General features: G+C 41.1%; 1 protein-coding gene across 4 annotated transcripts in view; it reads right to left on the reverse strand.

The window, feature by feature from the left end:
- Window positions 1–6,996: 6,996 nt before the first annotated feature.
- TLL1 (tolloid like 1) overlaps window positions 6,997–23,633 on the reverse strand; it is a 123,878-nt gene continuing 107,241 nt past the window's right edge. For 3 of the 4 annotated variants that reach the window (XM_081021695.1, XM_081021696.1, XM_081021697.1), the window contains 5 exons: window positions 14,886–15,011; window positions 13,991–14,118; window positions 11,478–11,691; window positions 10,701–10,951; window positions 6,997–9,025 (listed from right to left, as the gene is read on the reverse strand). In XM_081021695.1, coding sequence (XP_080877821.1) covers window positions 8,891–9,025; window positions 10,701–10,951; window positions 11,478–11,691; window positions 13,991–14,118; window positions 14,886–15,011 — 854 coding nt within the window. In that variant the 3' untranslated portion in view covers window positions 6,997–8,890. Of the gene's footprint in view, window positions 9,026–10,700; window positions 10,952–11,477; window positions 11,692–13,990; window positions 14,119–14,885; window positions 15,012–19,211; window positions 19,332–23,633 lie in introns of all 4 variants that reach the window. The other variant, XM_081021698.1, reaches the window with a different exon arrangement.

Consider the following 23,633-nt stretch of genomic DNA (forward strand, 5'->3'; position numbering starts at 1 on the left):
AATATATCAGGCAAGGCTACTCACTATGTAAGCTCAGAGCAAGAGGCTGGCGCAAAACTACATAGAAAAACAAAAGTAACCACAAGAACAATCTAAAGGTGAAGCCTTCGCTCCAATTCATAATAACTGGAGACTATTTCATTTTATAATTACTACACAATTACTACAAGAACATTTTGATTCTTTCATAATTTGAGGAATATTAGTTTCCCCCTCCCCTTGACCATTTGTTGGGCATGTTAGGAGCAACGAAAGCCTACTAACAGAGCACTATGTTCACATGCAGTCCAGGCTATCTATGTCTACTCAGAACCAAATCCTATTATGTTAAGTAGACCTTACAGTCACGTAAGTGTGCATAGGATCATTGCTTTGGAATCTGAAGGCATATAGTGTACCTTTAATGTTGAAGACCCATGGAAAATTCCTGTATGTGCTTTGAAATAAGTAGCAAGTGAAGAGATAAATTCACATTGCACCTGCTACATTAATCTGTGCCTCTGATAAAGTACTTTGTACCGATTTTAAGCTAACTTGGTTTTATCTGCTGATTTTATTGCTAATTTTAAAGTATATTTTATGTAAAACACTTAAAGCTTTTGATGATTAGAATTAAATCTTGTTTTAAAAATTGTAATCAATAGAAATTTTCTGAAGAGAAATCCTTTTCATCGTCCCATTCCGTAAACCAAATAATAATACAGGTCTCTTCTCTCTTTAAATGTCAGGTGTGTTTTGCTTAAAAAAAAAATATTTAGCAGGATTTATATACTGCTTAATCATCAAAACCTGTGAATGGTTTACATAAAATATAAACTCTATCTTAAAATTACAGATAAAATCAGTGATTAGCATCAATTTTAGGCAAACCTGTTTTTAGGCACAAATTAACATAGTAGATGAAACGTGAACATATCTCTTGACTTGCTACTTATTTCAAAGCATATAGACCAGTGATGGCCAAACTTGGCCCTCCAGCTGTTTTTGGACTACAACTCCCATCATCCCTAGCTAACAGGACCAGTTGTCAGGGATGATGGGACTTGTGGTCCCAAAACAGCTGGAGGGCCAAGTTTGGCCATCACTGATATAGACAGAACCTAGCATATTGAAAATGTTGGCAACATTAAGATAAATTCATCACTGTAAATAAGTTTTGATGGATGTAGGTAACGACATCCCAAAGGAGCAGAAAAGACTTTTTATGTATGCGACAACAGCCACATGGATATTATTAGCCTAGAGATGGAAAGAAGAAAGAGTCCCTACCAGCGAGGAACGACAAACCAAGCTGTTGGACTATGCCATAATGGAAAAAACTGACCAGAAAGGTCAAGAACCAAGAGGACAAAAACTTTAAGAAAGAATGGGAAAAAATTATAATTTATTTAGGAGACCACTGTAAGCAGATGAAAATGTTAGCAGGATTTTAATCTCACTTGCAATGCAACAAATACTATGGATAATATGGATAGATAAAAAAAAAAGATTATGATATAATATGCTGTCGAAAACGTTGACACTCGGACCCATGGAGGGGATGGGGAGGAGATCTTGAGATTCAGAGAAATTTCTTTATATGGAAATGTATTTGGTTTTGTTATAAATTTATATTTGTAAAATCAAATAAAAACAACTTTTAAAAAGTTTTGATGGATGTAATAATGGAATACCGAATGGTTTTGTTTATATAAAATATGCAAGGATTTACATTATGCAAAATGAACCATCGAAAGAAAAGGGAAGTTTTTGATATTTTAAGTTTGTTTAAATGAATATTCTAATTGTAAAACAGAAAATTTAATGAAAAATTATATAAAGACAGTAAACTAGCATGGACCTTCAATGTCAAAGATCTGGGATAAGGCGACAAGGTATAGAGGTCCGTTTCTGCTCTCACTCCTTGGCTGTTAAAGGTAAAGGGTAAAGGGACCCCTGACCATTAGGTCGTGGCCGACTCTGGGGTTGCGGCGCTCACCTCGCTTTATTGGCCGAGGGAGCCGGTATACAGCTTCCAGCTCATGTGGCCAGCATGACTAAGCCGCTTCTGGCGAACCAGAGCAGCGCATGGAAACACCGTTTACCTTCCCGCCGGAGCGGTACCTATTTATCTACTTGCACTTTGACGTGCTTGCACTTTGACGTGCTAGGTTGGCAGGAGCAGGGACCAAGCAACGGGAGCTCACCCCTTCACGGGGATTTGAACCGCCGACCTTCCAAGCCCTAGGCTCTGTGGTTTAACCCACAGCGCCACCCGCCCCCCCTTGGCTGTTAAAAGAGCGTAATTTAAGGCTGATGACTCTCCTGATTTTAAGTACAACATGGGAAGGTACTATTGATATTGGAGAAACAGCAGGAGGGATTTAAGCCTTTCCTGACCCCAGTTCCCCCCACCCAATGACTTCCCTCCCTATTAGTGTTTTAAAAGTATATATTTGAAACCTTTGAAGGGAAAGCTGCTTGAGGGGGGAGCGATTTAGAGTGGGTGTTACGTGGGCGAAGAGCTAAACACCACCTCCTTTCCCCCAGCCCGTTCTTAGTGCTGCTACTATCCTGTCAATCCTGCTGCCCCAATGTGAATTTTAAAAGAAAAGACCCTGTCAGGCTTCAGGCACACACAATCCGAGTATAGCCTATTGTTTGGCCCTATGAAAACTGATTTCCTCCCCTCCACAGGGAAATAGAAAACAGCAGTAAGAGAAAGAGAAAAGCAGCCTTCTGGGGGAAATTCTCCAGCAAGTTTATCTCTGGCATTTCAATGAGAAAGCACATCTGAAGGAAGCAAGAAAATGATATCCTTCACAAGGTACAGTTAACATTTGGACAAGAGCATTTATACTTCTTGCAAATGAGATTTCCTAAAGAAAGAAAAAAAAGCAGGTCACATTTACCTTTGGGGCAGACAGTTTATTAAATATTTTTAAAAGAAAAAGTAAAAGAAAACAATTGTCTTCTGAAAATGCAAATAGCAAATTCCTGGGTCAGAATCCAGCAAGTAAACGTGTTTAAATGAAACTCAGTGAAATCATGGTACTTAGATTTGCTTCAGATAGCCTATTTATTGAGCATTCAGTTTATTTGGTTTGTATAAAATTTGTGGGGAGGTTATATGGTGCTGTGCCAAGCAAGCATTATTCCACACTTTCGAAAGCAGTTCCCCTTATCACAAAAAGTCAGATTTGGGGAAGGGGAAGGGGGTTTGTTTTGCAAGAGCTCCAAATTGGCTTCAATTGCACAACCTGTATTTACTGGCATGTGACTGAATCCCACCCCAAAACAGAGGCAGTTGAGAAGTGCCCCAAGTGTCATGGGGACTTTCCAGACCAGCTGTTTATTCAACATTCACGTCAATATTTCCCCCCAAAATGTGCAGAGGTTATACAACTCCAGCTGTTTATTCAGCATTCATCCTGATATGCTCATGTAGTGCTTATGCAACTAGTGGGTGTTATTCTGCACTATCCCATCACTTTCCCATATCTGTTTTTTGTATGGTTAGGAACGTTAATGGGATAATTGCACTCAACATAAAGTGTGTGATAGCAACCACATTTCGTGCAAATAAGCAGCCTGTCTGGAAGCGCTTCATAAATCTGCACTTGGTTGTGGCACGGGATAGTGAGAACTTAAACTCCTTTAGGGATTTAAATAAAATGTTGTCAATTGCCTTGTGTTATTCTTTGCTTCCTATCAAGCTGTGAGGAAGAAAATGGTAAAGACAGAGGCAACATCAATCTGTCACAAGGAGCAGCAGGTCTTACCTGGAAACATTTACAGGAATCAAGCAGTATCACACAAAACACTGACCTTTCACTATTAAAAGCTTTCTTCTTCTTCTTCTTCTTCTTCTTCTTCTTCTTCTTCTTCTTCTTCCTGATCTCATTGATTCCCCTGCAGTTCCCTCATAGCATGCCCCGAATTTGCCCTTTAGGTCACACAAACCCCATGTTCAGCATATGCAAAGGGTTTGAATCCTGGCACTTGCCCAGCTTAAAAAATAAATTAAAAATCACTTGACTCAGAACAGCTGCAGTTGAGCATATTAGTACCAGAACCTGTAAGCATGACTATAAGTCATTTCCAACATAAATTATTTTTAAGTCAGTATGGTTAGTGTTACACCTTTGCTCCATCGAAGTCAGCTGTACCATATCAGTTTAAATGAAAGATGCTGTATGTATGTTATGAAGCATCCCAAAACCTTTATATAGTCTTGAAAATACATAATCAAACTTTTATAACACAGGTAATGACTGTGGAATATCAGTGCTGAAAAAAGGTCTGGGTTAAACAACAACAACAACCCTAAAACCACAGATGCAGTGTTTCGAAAGAGTCTTACATCTGGAAAGGGGAGGAGAGCGAGCGAGGGAGAATGCTCTGTGGTCTACAGCCACAAATTGAAGAAACAGATTTATTTGTCCATTTTGGCATGATTTGACCATGTCTGATTTTGCTCCATACTTTGGAGATGTCAGCCATTCCAAGTAGATATTTCTTAACATCCTTACATTTCCCCCCACTTTTAATACTCTCCAGATCCTTGTAAACCATTTTGCTAGACAATGAGAACTTTCTTGTTCAGAGGTGCCTATAATTTATTGTTCTAAAACTAATAATAAATGTAAACTTTCATGTCGGGTTTGTGATATTTTAATCTCTTTCAAAAAGACACTCAAGACTGGATTCCTAAAGAACACTTTATCTCCTATTTTAGGCTGGACCATCACATGTGGAGAGTTCTTTCATTTCCCTCTCCCCAGCATACTGTTTCAAATAGTGGTGAATATTTGTTAAAGCACCAATGAAGAAAGAAGAGATTAAGCATGACCTCAAAATTATATTTCCTTTCTATAATTCAAAACCAGCCTGAAGATCATGGGCCATTTTTCAATTGGTGCAGAATTGCAGCTAAGTCTTAGGCAACAGACACCAAATGATGAAGTGGACTGCATTTCTGGTTAAGATGAGGTGCCTTTAGGTGTTGCCTGAATTCTGAGTACCATCCACTATCAGCCCCTCTTTATGTCAGTGCTACTGAATTCCTTAACTGATGTTCTGATCATGGTTAACTAGAACAAAATGCATGAAGTACTTTTAGATTTCTCAGTGTATATCCAAAATATGCTGGTTGATTAATTAAACCAGTCACTTCATGGAATGTTAACATGAGTTTCTTACAACTCCACACTATCTCTTTTAATGCATTACAGAGCTTACAATATAACCAACATTTAATAAGCAAAATAAGGGACGCGGGTGGCGCTGTGGGTAAAACCTCAGTGCCTAGGGCTTGCCGATCGCATGGTCGGCGGTTCGAATCCCCGCAGCGGGGTGAGCTCCCGTCGTTCGGTCCCAGCTCCTGCCCACCTAGCAGTTCGAAAGCACCCTTAAGTGCAAGTAGATAAATAGGTACCGCTTTATAGCGGGAAGGTAAACGGCGTTTCCGTGTGCTGCGCTGGTGCTGGCTCACCAGAGCAGCTTCGTCACGCTGGCCACGTGACCCAGAAGTGTCTCCGGACAGCGCTGGCCCCCGGCCTCTTACGTGAGGTGGGCGCACAACCCTAGAGTCGGACACGGCTGGCCTGTATGGGCAGGGGTACCTTTACCTAATAAGCAAAATAATAAACATTTTTGAGGATGAGAATTAAGCATAGGTTTTAACAAAATGTAGTTCAGCGACTGTATGTTCATATTCTAGGTCATGAATTTGAATCTAACACAAGGGTGGAGTGGTCCATGTTTGGATCCTCAACGAATCACCCTGTCTCACCAACTTTGGACTTCTGACACCACTAAAGGTTGACAAGGTCAGAGCAGGGGAAGGCATGGACCTGAAGGAGCCATAGTTTCCTCAATCCCTTGACACGCCAACCCCCCCCCCCCCAAATAGGGGAATACATCTGCCAGCCCTGGAACTGGAATAATTCACTTCCCGCTTCCCTCCCACTGGAGACAAAGGCAGGGGCATTGTTCAAACAACAAAAAACATTTGGAACTAAGAATAAATTTAAAAATTCTAAGTACAAGAGAAGCAGCAAAGCCCAATATAACTTGTCGGTAATGTGTTGCGGTTGAGCGTCTTTTTTTATAGTAAATCCCTTTGCCTCCAGCCATCACTGCCCTTTGGAGGATTAAGTGCAACTGTAGAGAAGGTGTCATATTACTCAAAGTTATTTCTAATGGGGAAAGAGTGCCATCAAAAATGAGAAATAGGTTTCGTGTTAAATTTTACTTAAGTGGGTCATGACAAAACACAACCTGTGTCAAGATGGAGCGAAGGGTAATTTGTAGACTCTTGGCATAATTGACATGGTAAAAAGCCTGTTCACAGCCTGCTCAGAACATTTTTGATGTTAAGTTCAACTACCCTTATACCTGATAGCTACTGATGCATTCCATTCATATGAATAAAGAGAAAAGGAACTGCACATACTAATTAAAGCAACCTTCTAAAAACAGTCAAAAGCTCCTAAAAACAATAACTCTCAGAGTTTCCAGAGGACATTTGGCCATCAAATGCCTAGGTAAACAAGAATGTTAATTAAATTTCTCCTAAAGGTTAATAGGGAAACTAAGGCACCTAACTCAGGAGGACATTCCACAATCAGGGAACCACCACCAAGAAGGCCCTGCCACAGGTCTTTTCCAACCAGACAACCTGCACCACTGTCTCCCAGAACCAGGAGGGGATTGCAAAGGGATGAGCAGAGGAAGCTTCCACAAAGGTGCACAGCCCGTTGGAGAAATGTTCGTAAATGGGCGGAAAGGGAGTGGTCTTCGCTTGCTGCAATGGCTCTATAGAACGCAGACCTGGGAACAGCTGCCTAGGTGCTAGACTGGTGTGCACAGATATCCAGAGCTGTAGAAGTGACTGTAAGTGTTATCTTTGATGATAAACTCTCTGTCGTGTGCATTCCCTTGGCTAGGAGGCACCCTTGACATTTATGTCATTTGGAGGATGAAAGGAGTGATACAGAAACAACATACAAACAATGAGACCTGCACATGCTTAGTTTTATTTTAATATTATTTTTTTAAAAAAACAACAACAACAACACATTTATTAATGCCAGTGTATGATTGTGGTAAGGAAACAAAAACTAAGTGGTGTAGCAACCAGCATCAAATAATACCAAAATAGTTCTTTTAAATGAAACGTAACATTTCATTAGCTCTTGGATTCTTTATTGAAGTCCTGCTTATGAAACCTTTAAAGGAAGTTGCTACAGTCAATCCGAATTCTGGTAGAACTTGGCACATGAAATACAATTTACCTGTCCATCCGTACACAACACATTTCACTCTTTTTAAAGCACTCATTCATACATACTTACATGATGCATATACATTGTGACTAAAGCCATGTATGGCCTAAAGCACATACAATAGTTTCTCCTAAAAGTACTTATTTCTACATCAATAGGAAGTCCACTGTATTTACAACTGATGATCTTGCTCTGCAGATGGGAATTTGCTCGTGGATCACTTTTGTGAACACACACGTGAAATGTTCAAATTGTCAAGTTCTTTATCAAATCGGATGTATCTACAGAAAGATCTGTATGATCATGTGCAAGAATTCTAAGGCAATAGTAGTAGTTGTTCCACAGGGCTAGTGCTGCCATTGCAATTATCTTTTTCACATGCTTAGAAAGTCTGTTCTTCTTAAGATGCAGCCAGGCATAGTGAGACATTCATGATCTGCAGATTGTTGGCTCAAAAGATCTAAAACATCTTGCGTTGTGGTTATTTTTTATATATATAATATGTTCATGGAATAGCACCATAGAAATTATCTTTGCCATCACAAAAGTCTTATTTCCAGAAAACACCCACCCACCCCTTTTGTCCCCAATTGCTGAGAAATAAGTTTTTGGAAACCAACTTTTTAATATTCATTTTTGACTGGTTTAAAATTAAAAAATGAAATGAAACCATTCACAAACATTTTCAAGGAAATGCTGAGCAGCAGCTCATTATGACTGAAACAAAATCCATTAACTGGTGTTTCGGATTATCCTGGCCCTGGTTACTTCTGTTGTTTATTGAATAAAGGTCCACAGCAGGCTTGTAAAAGACTCGTTCTCATGAGTACTTAGTGTAAAATTTAAGAGGTCAGCAGGTATGGAGTCCTTCAGCAATAATAAACTCAATGTTCTCAGTAAATGACAACGTCCAAAGTCTGGATGTTCCCATAATGATAATGAATGTATAACACTTCAGACATTCCAATATGTTGCTATGATCAACTCTCTAAAGTTTCAACGATTTCGCAGATGTAGTTTTCCAGTTTTCATGACATTAATGCGTTGGTGGGACAGATGAATTACGAGTGCATAATAATCTCAGAAGATCCCCCTCCCCTTTTTCCCCTGACTTTTCTTTGCATTCACTGTATCTTGGATATATCACCAAAGCAATTAAAGTAAGAAAAATATAAGGACAGCATTTGTTGAGTGCATGACCTGCAGAAGGTAGGCATTTCCCATCCCCCCCTCCTGGACAGCAGTCACTTGTCAAGAGTCTGCAGGGTCACTTTCCCTGGATCTTAACTGGTTGAGTATGCAGGCAACTATGACATTTGTCAAGCTGTGAGCAAAAAGCTCTTATAGTCTCCCTGGAAGCATGCAGCGCCCCTCCGCTGGCTTTGTAGAGACAGCCACGCCTGAGACCACACGTCATCGCTATAATGTCTGTTCCTCTAGAATAGGAATATATTTAGCAGTGAGATGTTTCCTTCAGTTTGGACGCATGGTGTAAAAATGTTTGTTTACTAAGAATGTCAGTCTTTTTATTAAAAAAAACAACACAAAACAAAACCCATCCCCCCCCTCTCTCCGCAACAGTCACTCTTTCTGTCTCATTTTGTGGCCTAAGGGATCTTCTGTTATTTTTTGGTGTGAACACTGTCTTGATGTTTTATGCTTTTGTATCGTATATGGAATCCTTTCTTGTTGATTGTATCATCCGTGTGAAAATGAAGTAAAATAGAATCACCTGCCGAATAAATCTCTTCTTGCGGCTGCAGGGAAAGAGGAAAAAAAGGGGGTTGCCAAGGTTAGCATGAACACAGTTAAGCTTGTTGCAACAATTAACAGTGTGGTCTTCCTTTCTCTAGACGAGGCCACAGTCTGCTGATGTTTGTTCTGCTATCAACACTGAATGGAGTAGTGCTTTGAGAGCATGCTTGCTTCTGAAGCTCAAACTACACACCAAGCAGAGCTTTAGAATTCTTTCATCTGTGTTGTTGTTGTTGTTGTTGCTGCTGCTTAAAACTAAAGCAGCCTGGAACCAGGCTACATATGATTGGAACAGTATGGGTGTGTGGCTGCTGTACCCTTACACCTGTCATTTTCAGCTCAGAATTGCTCTCCTCTTTGTGGCAACTTGGGAAGGGCAACTTTGAGCTGAAAGGGGGAAAGAGGGAAAAGAATTAAGCAGACACTCTCTGCTTAGCATACTTTGTCTGAAAGACAGCTTTGAGCTATTAAAAAAGTGAACAAAAAATCATGGAAATCTATGTAGTTTGTGTCTATTTTTTGTCTTCATGACAAAATCTGTCTAGCTACTGATGCAGTACAGAAAATCCTTCCCCTTAGCAGATTTTCATTCAACGTACTTCCTTTAAATTTAATTCCCTTCCTTTAATATATCACAATCTTTCGCCAAAGATTTGCAGTCCTTAGCTTTTAAGCATCCTATGAAATAGTGTTTGTGGATGGCCCCAATTACTGTCATCACTTGCTTCAGCAATTCCCCACCCCCTTACATCAGTGTCTGTATACTGTGCACTCCAAACTCTGATACTGATATTTGCTCCATCTTGTCTGAGGACCATGCTGAGAGATAACTACAGTTTCAAACTTCAGGTGCCCACCACTATGTTGTGCTACCCATAAGGCACATACTACACTCTCCTTTCCATTACACCCAACTAAAACTTTATTTGAAGAGTTTAGTTCCCCCTTGGAAGAGTTCTCTACTTGAAATAAACTAATTCACATTGAAAAATTCCTCCTAAGTTTCTCTTAATGTGGAAAACCCATGCACAGAACCTTCTGAAATTGTTTAGTTTCGTCTCTCAGAAAAAGTACTTTAAAAGCAAGTTCAGGGAAATATAATGAATTTCGTATTGATTAAATATTACATGAACTAGATGGCTTTCACAAAGGAAACACAAAATTGGATTTTACATCATGTCTTGCTTTTAGCATTCAGTGATGAAAGCAGAATGAATTCCTAAAATTCTGGGTTTTCTATGTATGTATAGCTCCTTTGCTTACTGTTTGACTTTTCTCACCTTGAAGAATAAAAGCAGCCTTGTCAAAACAGGTATTACTTAATTTTGTTAACTTCAATGAACATGTAGGTTATAAAGGCCAAAACACTGGCAGAAGTACAATACATACACCTTTACATACACTTTGCTAAGCAGAAGCAGTGGGGTTTTGATACTTCTTTTTTTTAATCAAATAGGGAACCCTATCACTGCACCACAACCTGCTTTTAAACTCAGAGAAGTTTTTTTAAAAAAGCAGGTTGTGATAAGCTGTATAGAGGTGTGTTTCTATTTCTGTATAAAGACAACAAAAAGTTGTTTGGGCATTAACGTCTATATTTCACATCCATAGATAGTCATATTATTTATTCATATTTGGAAGAGTCTTAATCATTGGAATATCTTCAAAATTACATACCCCTGATCCACAAAACCGACCAAGCCTCAGAGAAGTTGTATCATGACCGTCAAAGAGCTCTAGGTAGTCATAACCACAGTCTGCTTCTTCCTCCACCTCAAAAGTCTGAAAAGTTAACTCTATTCGGTAACCACGGTCTGATACTATTAGCCATTCACAATCTGCTTGAACTGGATAGTTGTTGTCACCAAACTGAGCATGAGAGTAGAGATCTCTTGCTTTGTTCTCAGCTTTCAGACGACCACCACACTCTGTGCAAAGTAAGGAAGAAGAAAAACAAATATACACTTCTTTCGATCTTGTTTTAAAAGGAACCACACATAATTTCCCACCGTGTTTTTGAATCATGATGGTGGTAAGAATGATATTAGAACCACCGCTAGGGGCCAGTATAAACCAAGGAATTGAAATAACAAGGAACTAGAAATAATATTTGACCTGGAAAAAATAACAGACATCAGTATGTTGGCAGCTGCTTTTTCTAACAGAATTTTGAGTGTCTGAAGGATGCAATGTGCTTCCAGTGTTGAAGCCCCATATTTCATCTTCATTAAAAAGCACATTGGCTTCAACAAGATGGTCAACACTACCAGTTTTTGTTCCATCGATAATAAAAAGACAGAGGACATTAGAAGCACAGGCAATAACGTTGTATTAGGAACATATAACTAATATTTGCTCCCCTTTTTGCTTAATGGAAACGCAGCCCAGATTAAAATTTGGCCCCAAACAGTTTTAAACATTTAGAAACAAAAGTAGTGGGAATTATTTTCATACCTGTAGTGTGAGTAGCTTGGAAGCCTTTTCTCTGTACTGATGCATCAGAGACAAACCTAAGGAACATCTTATTTCCAGTAGCGACAAGGGGATCTGGTATCTTGCTTCCACACAAACGTCCAAGAATTGGTGACTTCTCCGTTTCCCCATCAAAAACTTCCAAATGGTCGTAGGCACATTCTTGATGTTGCTCAATTTCAAACTCATTAAAAACCTGAAAAGTTTAACAAAGTATTGATCCTTTACGTCAGGTGTGTTCTGAATGTGAACCTGAGGCCAGGTCCATGCTATAGTTTTGCTACTCTGGGCATTTAGGATTTTTAATGGCATGCAACTTTTATAAGTAGTGTAATAATGAACTAGCAAAGAAAGTGGGGTGGATCCAGACTCTCCTGTGGTTGTGGTAGCCTTTCCTAAAAGGATAGGAAGGAACCATTTTTGCCCATTTCTCCTTCCAGAGAGTCCCTCAACCATCTGGAGCAGATGGGTGGGGGTACAGGGAGCTGAAAAGCCAGTACGGAATCTACACAAAATGTCTCCTTTCCTGGATTGCCAAAGGGATTCCTCCACCAGATCAAAAGTCTTCCGTTGTCAGAAGGTTCTCATTGAATGCAATTGTACCATCACAGCAGAAGTTAGTCTGTTTTTTAAAAACAACAACCTTGTGTACTAAATTAAATGTTAAAAAAGAGACTCATTCAGGACAATCCTGTACATGTTTACTTAGATGTAAGCCCCACTGTGGCCAATGGGGCTTACTCTAAGAGTGTTTAGGGTTGCAACCTGAAAACTATATATGAAAAGGCGATTTCACATCAGTTTTAAAAAGAAAGAAGGTTCCCTTTCACGCTGTTCTGACACATGCCTGGCATGGGCTTTCCCACATCTTTTTCCTTGCTTTCCTCCCTCCTGCCCCAGTCCCATCAGGCAGGGAGCAGGAGCATCTGAGGAACCTTCCAGTACAGCAAGGCAATATATTCAGAGGCCATATTTTAAAAGCGACGAAACCAAACAAAAGTCAAGTGGAGAGCAAACAGAACTGCTGTCAAGTTGTGTCTGGGACAATAAAGCGGCTTTAATCTACTGAATCCCCAGTGGAAGCCATCCAAAGTACAATGTGATGCCAGTTTATGTTAACAGCTGGCCTTGAGGAACTTCATGTAGCTCCAGTGCCGATGTTTTGGCAGTGGAGAGAAAACAGTCAGAATAATCACAAAGCTCTGCAAACTGAAACACCGATACTTTCCTGGCTTTTATTTTTTAGGAAGATTAGGCATCTGTAATAGAAGGAAACTGCAGATGCACCATAAAACAGCTGTACAACTATCCCAGTTGCTACTCATAAATTTTCTTCAACCAGACTATTCTCATATGACCAAGTATTGTGCTATTTGGCCTCTCGTGGATACAGAAAAGCTCCACAAGAAGCTGGTTAAAAACAGAAGTTCAATCCAAACTGAGAGCTAGGTTGCATTTTAATCTAAAAGGTGCTGTATTGCACTGTGCTTAAGGATTCGCTCATCTGAATGGTAATGAGAAGATGATCTTCTCTTGTCTAAATTACACATGCAGTACATGAGAATAGTACTTGTAGAAAATAACCCCTAAAAAAAATGTTTCATAGAATCAGAGTTGGAAGGGACTCTGAGGGTAATCCAGTCCTAACCCCTGCAACGCAGGAACATCCAGGTGGCCCATATAGGAATCATATCCATGACCTTGGTATAACAAAACTTTCACACTCTTTCTAAAGGAGACCATAATGGGGATCCTTCACAATCATAACTCTCATCATTCTAAAGTATTGGTAGTCAGTGACGGATTTATGTATAGGCTAAGAAGGCTGAAGCCTAGGGCCTCTAAATCTAGGGGGCCTCCCCAGCCCACCTGCCCCGCAGCAGGCAGTCTCCCCTTTCCCAAAATTGCAAACCCAAGACTTCATGCGAGGGCAGGACAACTTGGGCCCAGCAACTATAAGACTCAGGGCCAGCCAGTGGGGCCCAATTTGAAATTCTGGGGCCCAACTTGAAATGTTTCGTGGGGCCCCAGTTCACAGCCAAAGTCTGCAGAATCTTAGAGATATAAATAAAACCCATCTAGATTGCCCTGGTGTGTGGGGCCCCTTAGGAGCGGCCTGTGCAGCCCAATTTGGCCCAGTTGCTCCAATTGCCTTAAGGCCAGCCCTGATGAGACTGTGCAGGGGTTGGACTGACAAGCCCTGCCCCTTCTAGGTCCCTGGTGCCACTATTCAGAGTACAGACTCCAGAGCTAGCAGGCTCAGAGTCAACAATCAGTTGTGGTAGTGTGTTGTCTGTGATTGATAGAAGTTGGATCCCAGCAAGATCCCAAGGTCCACAGGTTCCCCATCATGGTGTGAAGGAAACTTTTCAACCTGGCCATGTATATTTAACCATCTGCCTTCAACCATGACTCATCTTAATCTTAAAACAACATTGCGATCATCTGCAGGTGAACTGCAAAGGGCTTTTGCTCATAATATGGAAGCTACTTACTATTTTGATTCTGTGACCAGGAGTAGCGCTGATTTCCCACGTGCATTCCTTTCTGCTCGGATATTTGTCAGGCCAGTTAGGGCTCGTGATAATTCCATTGGGACTATGGATCTTTTGTTCACACTCGGCTGCATCAATAATTGACAGAAAGACTGAGTGAGTCTGAATGAACATGTATACCATGTAAACAGAAAAGCATCATTTCATGGCAATGGCAAAATTGTCTGGAAGTGAATCCAGGGCTAGTAATCCTCCTAATTTCATGGTCACCACCATCACCACTTACAAACTAATTATTTAGTCTAACAGATAATAATCAATATTTGTAGTTTAGCGTTTGGCTTTGCGTTTCTGGCAGTGTCCACTACAAATTATACAGAACTTTTCATAATGCGCCTTGCAACAGATACCAATGCCCAAATGGCTTGGGCAGCGTTCAGGCAGAACTTGTTTTCCTGATGTTTCCTTAAGAGATATCAGCCACATTTTATGTGATCTTTCACAGCGTGTAAAAGCAGCTTCTGGAAATCTGGTGGAAACTATTGGAAATTTAGAGCGTATTTCTGTGTTATGTTTTTTTTTGGGGGGGGGGGAATTGTTTGCAACACCCCAAAAACCATGGGAGGTTTGTGCTGTAATCTCACATGGCAAAATTTGGGGTGGTAATCCCAGTATACAGTTCTTTTTTGCCATGTTAAAATTTAGCGCAATGTGGCAGTTTATCTATCAAAAAGCCACAATTTCATAATGCACTGTAAAAGGTCCTTATTAATTGAGACAGGAAGCATGAGTATTATTACTAGTAAAAGTAACACAATAAACCCCATGTCTGAATGCAGGCTACACCTGGCAAAGCTTTCAAAGTAAGCAGCTCTTTCATACTACTGTTTCTTACCTTCCTTGCAGTCGTGTTTGTTTTCATGTAGCACAAATCCATTGCGACATTGACATACATAGCTTCCTACAGTGTTGATGCATTCATGCTGGCAGCCACCATTGTCTTTAGAACATTCATCCTTATCTACAAGATACACAGGACATTCGTTGTGAGTGGAATATCTTCCTCCAGTTTCCAGAATAAGGTATACAACGGTTTAGTTACGTTTAAGTCCAGAAAAGGGAAAAACCAAGGCACTTGTTTTATCCTCCTTTGTATGCCCATTCATTGCTCAACCTGCAACCTAGTGCAATGGCCATTCTCAAGCAAATCATTAACACCCAGGCCAACAAACCACTGCCCATATTTAATTTTTTGTGCAAAGCCCAAAATGCCTCCCCACTCTTACAGCTCCACCTTCAGGCCACAAAACTGGGGAGGTATTGGGAAATTCCCCTCATCCTGAGGGGAAGCAAAATAAATTCTAGAAATAAACAAGGGACTATGGCTTTACCAAGAAGAGAGGCGTCAATGAAGGTCACCGTAATTTCCACCACAATGCCTTTTGAATGACACTACAGTGGTACCTTGGTTTAAGAACAGTCCTGTTTAAGAACAATTCAGTTTACGAACTCTGCAAAACCGGAAGTAGTGTCTTGGTTTGCAAACTTTACCTCAGTCTAAGAACGGAATCCAAAACGTGGAAGGGTACCGGAGGCGGGAGGCCTCATTAGGGAAAGCACGCCTTGGTTTAAGAATGGTTTTGGTTTAAGAACAGACTTTCAGAACAGATTAAGTTTGTAAACTGAGGTACCACTGTACATCCAAGTGAGGCATTTGGGAGAAGATGGTGCCATCTCAGTAAACACCCTGCTCTGTGAGCATCTAGAATTTCTTATTCCTGATCCCCATGCTCTATTTTATTTTTCTCATTTCATCCTGACCCCACCCATTTTTGTGGGGGGGGAGGGGTGGCACAGAAGAGAAAAGACTCTCTGAGGGGAAAATGGGCCCATGTCTATAATTTTAAATTATAACTAATTTTCTTTGTTCCAATAATGTTTCACCAGCAGGTGTGGCAGCATCTGAGTTTATGCTGGGTGTTCGACAAAACCTCCCCTTGCTTTACAGTCCCAAACAGAAAGCAAAAACATTGCTGATTAATCCTCTGAAGGGCTGCATTTGGCTTCATGGGTCACGACACGTGCTGTTCTAATCAGTACTATTTAGATGCACACAACAAAACAAAACAAAAACAAAAGTATTGGATTTATACCAGTGGCATTTTGGCAGCAGTACCAAAAGTGAGACGAAATAAAATTAGGCTGAACAAGATTCCAAGCTCAGCACATGCTGGTACTTCTTAATAATACATTGTGATTTATTACAGTTTTTCCCTCTCGAGACAGTGACAAAGGCGCTTTGATCGCAATGAATCTGGACATGGCATAACACCTTAAAAAGCAAAACATATTTAAACAGTACATGAAAGAAATAGATGTTATGTATTGCAGGAAAATCTGCAACATGGCAGGCAGTAGTACCCTGTTTGCTGAGTAGTAATCCTCTAAAAAAGCTTTTAGTGTGTTAGGCGTAAAGCGGGGTGGGGGTGGGGGTAATGTGAGCTGAACTAAACAGCATAAAAATTCATTTGCAAGGAGAAAAGCCAAACTAGATTAACAGGCAGTCATTCCAGCAACACAGAGGCATCTGCTGCCCCCATTCAGCTGTTATTATTTTAGGTGGGGCTGATCCATTAAATCAAAACTGGCAAGACTTATTTCTGAAACATATTCAAAATGACACACCACACTAGATGTTTGTAAGGCCCTCTCTTTTCAGCAAAGCTAAAATAATCAGAGTTGTTGATGGTTATATCAGAGACTGGAGGACAGTGGCACAGTGGAGGCAGAATGAAAAGAAGCAGAGCTCCAGGACTTTTCTCAGAGCAGGAATGACAATGTATTCTACTGGAGTGATAAAGTTACCAGCAGGCCTTCCTTGCCATGCGGCGATAACAAGGCTTTCAAGTTCGTTAGCTGCAGATTAGTATAGAGGAACAGATTCACACAGAGAATGAAGAAGCTCATCAAGCTGAGGGGGGGTATCTCTTTCTTTTTACTCGGATGGGGCTCCTACTTCATGCCAGCCATGTAAATTGTGACACTTATTTGAGATATGGCTGGTATTTCTGGTTAAAAGTGAAAGGGCTGCGTTTCAGCTGGCCGAAGGTATTTTGTTAAAGTTCGATGTGTTTTACAGGTGGAACAAAAGCAGCTCAGCTGGTGGGGCAGAGACGCAATGATAACTTCTGGGCAGCGTCATCGCAGCTACGTACCAAGAGGGAGAGGTGGCAGGGAGCTCAGGACTGTGAGGTCACACTGGGAAAGCCATTCTGGCACTGCTGCCAATGTGTGCCCACGCAGCCCTGACTCCCTGCAGCCTCACCCCCTCTCCATTCCAACAAGCGGCAGGAACATACCTGCCAAGAAGGTAGCTTTGCAACTGAATGCCACTGGCTGAGCCACTTCTGAAATTAAACCTATACAGTGTGAAGTGAGCCCCACTGAGTTCAACTGAGCTTACACCTAAGGAAACTATGCATAGGATTGCAGTGACTGTGACTGGTTATTAAGCTACGTATTGAAAAGTGTGTGTGTGTGTTAATTGCATTTTAGGACTCTCCCTGGGGAAGTATGGCTAATAGGGGCTGGATACAGCACTACAATGCTGTTACAGAAATGCAGATTTAGGGAGGCAAGCCCTCCCATCCATTAGGACACAGTAAAGGAAGTGTTATTGTCTGAACAAGACCAGCATGCAGTTATTTTACGTCATAGTTGGTACAGCCAAAATCAGTGCACATGCGCAAGCTGCCTTTTACCATCAGTTTCTGGCAACAGCTTTTTATTTCCCCTGTGTTCTTTGTCCCTCTTCTTTAACTGAAACTTGCATACAGTAATCCAGAGGAACAAAATAGCTGTATTGTCCAGCACTCCAACATCCTACATGCTGAAATGTATGACCCACACAGACTCCTCTTCAAGAAGCTTGGAGGGATTTCACACATCATCAGTTATTGGAAATAACTCTCTCTAGTACTCCTTTTCCTGCAGGTATTTTCTCTCTCTCTCTCTCTGTTTCACCATGTGGGGAAGCCTTTGTAGAAACATCACAGGATTCTCACTTCCTGGCGAGAGTCCCTTCTATAAGCTAACGACACAAGCTTTGTGTCACCCTACAACAAAACAAAGAAAAGGGACCAAGTTCTATGCGAAGTTTCTGCTGGCCCAATACAAATGTGGTCTGCCAGCAGGCTACTGACTTGCGGGGTTCTGAAAATGTTAACTAATCTAAATGCTAGACTGCAATTTAATTAAATAGAAATGTGCCATTTACATTTGTGATCGTGCAAGGATCAGGAAAGCCAGCATCCGAAGAGCCCCTGTGTATACCCAAGGAAGCCTAGAAGGCTGTGATGCATGCAAAAAAACACTACATGCAGACTTTGGACTCCAGCCAAAACAAATGAGCATTAATTGGTGGAAAGATTCCAACCTAGGCTGTTGAAGTTCATCCTAGACCCTAGAGCAACAATACAGATATACCTATTTAGTGTGAGAAAGCTTGCTTTTTATCTCTTTAGAAAGCAAACCTCTGACAAACTTTCTCCTGCAAAAGGTAATGGGAAAGGCAAGCAGAGAACTGACCAGGGAATGGTGACCTGCCTAGCATTTCTTCTCCTTAACAAGCAGTTGTCTAACAAACCAGTCAAATGTATAGAAAGTGAGCTCAAAAGTACTTATTACAAATAGCAAGTCCATGAATAAAGAGCTCTAATTTCTCAGAGGCTATCAAAGCCCTCTCTGTTCAATCAAAATACCTGAAATGGAAAAGTCATGTTTGTGTATATTCAGTCAAAAGCTGTTTTGCTCAAGGTATATCTGCTTTATTTAAACAAATCTTTTGTTCCCTCTCTAGCGGTGTTGTATAATGATCACAGGACAGAAAGTGAAACTTCAGCAGAATACAATAGTTTGGCATGGTTAGTGAATGGTGCAGCAAAAGTCTTATCTACATTTTACATAAGCCAGTGTAGATTTTCCATCATGTGCATTCCAAATTGAAAATCTTAGAAGGGGGAAAAAAATTAGTGATTAGTTAGAGAAACAAATGTTTTGCTGACTAAATGCAAACCATTTGTTGTGCTCAAAAGATGGAACTCTGTCTCCCAGTTTTGAATGGATCCTTTGTGTATTTCTCTCTGTCAGTAATTATAAAAGGGAAAGATCCATTCTCAGCAATATGTTAGATTTTAACCATTCACAAGACATAAGGTCATACCTCTGAGACCCTCAGAGGCCAGTCTGTGAATTATACGTACTTGGCCTGAAGGGGCAACCTCTATCAAGTCCTTGCATGATTCAAAAACAAAAAATTTCTCCTTGCAGGCAGCTCTCTTGTCTGTAGGAAAAAATGTACCAGGATGGCACCAAAAATGAGTGACTGAGTGATTCTTCAAACATCAATCTGCTCAAGGGCAGTTTCATTATAACTTTTCATCTGTTTATAGTAACATGATCATCGCTATTCTACAATCCCACCTCCTCTGCCAATATACAGTCATATAGGATAATAAAATGAATTCATTTTCAGAGTGGAACAAAACCAATTATACAAAACTGATCATACAAAGAACAAACATCACTGGAACACTGGAACTTTAGCAGTTAAACAATGTCTTTCAGCTTGGAATTAAACAAACTAATTAATAAGATGTTGCTGTTGTTGCTATTTTAAAGAATTAAACTTATAATACTTCATTTATTTATAAAAGTTTCTTTTTTGGGGGGGTGAAGTAGAATTCTGTGTTTACTCTGCTCTGAACTCACTGCAGTCTATCATATGTTAATATTTCTTCTTATATATCCAATGATCCTCTAGATTCGGTTTCCTAGTATATTTTTTCCTATTAAAACTTTCGCAGACTCCGGACTTTGAAGCTGTCACTCAGTGTCAAACTGGATTGCAATGCAGGGGATCTATGATTAGGATTTTCTGTGGGTTATTCTGAAGTTTGAAGGTCTTGGGAGGATTTTATTGACGCCATGTTAGCTGGGTAGAGGGATTCAAGCCTTCTATCTGAGCTATTTGCTCTGTATAAATACACCCAGAGCTGCTATTCACACTGAAAGGGAACCTTTCCCCCCATATGGGCGAATAATAGCTTCTGGTAGAAGGGTTTAAATCAGGAAAATGGAAGTTGAAAAGGGTTAAATCCCCACCCCCTAGTGCTATAGTCCCAGGCCAATTCTGCCATCTTCTTTGTTCTAATAAAAAAAACCTCTATTAATCCCATGATTCTGTTTCCTAACTGAGCTGTAGAAATCCAACCAGATGGGCATGTTTTCATATAATTCACCTTTCCAAATTAATTTTTTATGATTCATAGGATCTTTATTTCATCACTACTAGCACATACACTACAATAGTCATTCAGAACCTGACTTCAGTGGCCTGATAAGCATCCTGACTTCTAACAAGTGACTTCTAACATATGAACTTACACTGCCTCTTGTAAGCATAAAGTCATCTTTGTATACACTGTTAGAAATTTTTCAAAAGATGTCAGTGCTTTAAATTAGTATCCTGAATATGCCATCTGTATATTTCTCATAGCGTGTTTTTGGCCTAGAAGTTTCTGCATGTAGCCAAGAAAAGATTACCAATGGTGTTATTTCAGTGGGAATGTTTAGCAGTTATTCAGCTCTCCATTCAGCATTGATGTCCAGGAAATGCTATTTCCAACAGCGTCTGGTGTACAGGATTAGATTATGCTATCAACACTACTAATTATTTATGTTAAATTGTTAGTGAGATTCAGTAATCACTTGAACAGTCCCACTGACCTCAGCTGCATAAGCGTCTCCTACGCTCTTCAATGGCTCCACCCATTATCTCATTTTTGTCTCTATGCCTGGAAATTCCTTCCAGAATGCCTACCCACAGTCTTTTCTAGAAAATTCTTCCCTCCAAAAAATCAGTTTTCCCCTGAAGCTCTTGGCTTAGGGGACAATCCTTAGGGAGTGATAAGATCCGCTGAACTGAGCAGCTTAGCATATGGCAGATCTGTAGCTCAGGGAGTTCCACAATCCTGGAGGTACGCTGGGGGGGGGGGGACTGGAGGGAGCAGACTTACAATGGATCCCAAGTGTGTTTAGCTTGGTCACATGACCTGGCAACCCAGTCTAAATTAAGCTGCCCAAAAGGGTGGTGTAACTCAAAAGACACAATGGATGTCAGTGGCGGGGACCTGATCCTCAGGAGCAGGCTCAGCCGGCAGCCCTGGCCACATTGCCATGATAGACACCTCAGGATTTGTTATAACTCCTGGCCAATTGCACAGCCAGAACAGCAGGATATAAGCTGCACGTCTCCCAGCCTCACTTCACTTTACTTCAGTCTTCCTGCAATAAGGTGTAGCCCACTCAGGAGAGGGGCTCAGGGACTTTGCGCTTGGGGAATCCGCTCCACAAAAACCAGACACAATTGTCTAACAGAGACCAAACACCCCAGGAATGGAAACAATGTGTTTATGCTAACATGTCTCTTCCAAGCTTCTTTTCCCAGCAGTAATGGGGCAGCTGCAGTCTAGAGCAGGGGTAGGCAACCTAAGGCCCAGGGGCCAGATGTGGCCCAGTCGCCTTCTCAATCTAGCCCACGGACAGTTCGGGAATCAGCGTGTTTTTACATGAGTAGAATGTGTGCTTTTATTTAAAATGCATCTCTGGGTTATTTGTGGGGCATAGGAATTCGTTCACCCCCCCCCCAAAAAAATATAGTCCGTCCCATCACATGGTCTGAGGGACCGTGGACTGGCCCACGGCTGAAAAAAGGTTGCTGACCCCTTGTCTAGAGAGTCAGAAAGGAGTCACAAGGAGTTGCAGCCATGGAGACAGAAAACAACATCAGTCTAGGACGGGGATCCCCAGGAGATGCCTCAACAACACCCCAGTTCCTTTATGTGGATGGCCAGTAATAGCTATCCTCTGAAGTGGTCAGCCCAGCCTTCCAAACAGCCACACAGTGCCCAGAACTACTGGTCACTCTGGGGTGTGTGGAAATACCAAGCCCCCACCCCAAACACAAACACCACCACCCGGTCCTGACTACTGCATGCTTTGGAATTGCTTTGCAGGGGATCTAGAGTACCAGGACACCATGGATACATGGAGGGGTTGACAGTCCCAATGGGGCTTACTTCCCATAACTTTAGGATTTCAGCCTGTCACGTTGAATATTGTTTAAACTTCAGAAATGAGCAAGTATTTTCTGAAAGGACATTCAAAATTTAACTCACTGTGAGCATTTGGTGTATATGTTTTCCATATATGTATTCCATCATAAAGGAATCAAAACAATTTGTTGTAGTAAAATAAGAAGCTAACTTCATCAGATGGGCCTATCTTCTGTGTTTTGCAGAAAATACATATACAGTGGTACCTTGGTTGTCGAACTTAATCGGTTCCGGAAGTCCGTTTGACTCCCGAAACCATTTGACAACCAAGGCGCGGCTTCCGATTGGCTGCAGGAGCTTCCTGCAGTCAAGCAGAAGCCGCACCAGATGTTCGGCTTCCGAAAAACGTTCGCAAACCAGAACACTTACTTCCGGGTTTGCAGTGTTCAGGACAACCAAGGTACGACTGTACAGACATTTCTGTGTACAGCTAGGAAATACAGAACTATCGTGTTAGTTCATCTATGAATCTCTCATTTAATTGTGAGGTTTCTAAGATGAGTTTAGGGGAAGGGGAAGTATGGAATGGTGGGTGAGCAATATTATCATCACAGGAAGAGGTAAGAGACACTTGATGTCTTGCTCCTGCTCAGCCAACGCTCAACAGAGATTTGAGTAGCTATGTTGACCTGTCCTCTCATCTGGTGGTGCCATTATTTAAGGCCACATCCAACCACTGTAAAAGAACTCTGATCATGGATGAAGTTTGCTAGGGGACCCTGTCCTTACTCAGCTTTGCCTGCTTGGGTTTTCTTCTTTTGCAAAGCACCAGAGGAAGTTGGAGGGAAGGGATGTGTGGCAGTAATCCATGGGGGGGGGAGGACATAAATTTCACCAGGAAACCAATCCAAATGTAACAGCTGGATGTGAGGGTTTGGATTTGATGTTGGGTTATGGGGGAAGGAGATCTTCTTAGTGTACCACCCACTGCATTGCCAACCACCTCCCTCACTGAGCTGGCAGGGGTGGTTTTGGAGTACCCCAGAATATTAATCTTGGAGGACTTTGATATCCATGCCAAGTCTGCTTTGGTTGGGCCAGCTCAGGACTTCATGGCCACCATGACAACCTTGAGGCTGTCTCAATTCATTGTGTTAGAAACACAACATAGAGGATTGCAAGGGATATAGTGGTTAGGGAAGGGGTTGATTGTCATCACATTGACATGGAGGGACTCCAGTGAAGTTTGAACTGGTAGTGACTAACCCTCCCTGCATGGGCAGGTGTACAGGCTGATCTGCTCCCAGAGACTGATAGAATCTGGTGGATTCTTGAATGTTCTAGGGAATTTAGCAATCCCTGGCTTACATGTATAGTTATTAAATTCTGCTTTGCTTTTACGGCTCGATGATGGGAATCCAAAATGGCATGCTACAGAAATTTAATATCCCTTTTGACCACCTACACTACACAATAAATCAGAATAACACTGAATATAAACATTTAACTGTAAGTAAATAAAGTTCTTT

The sequence above is a fragment of the Podarcis pityusensis genome, assembly GCF_964106645.2.
Source record: "Podarcis pityusensis genome assembly, chromosome: 9".
Taxonomy (NCBI): Eukaryota; Metazoa; Chordata; class Lepidosauria; order Squamata; family Lacertidae; genus Podarcis; species Podarcis pityusensis.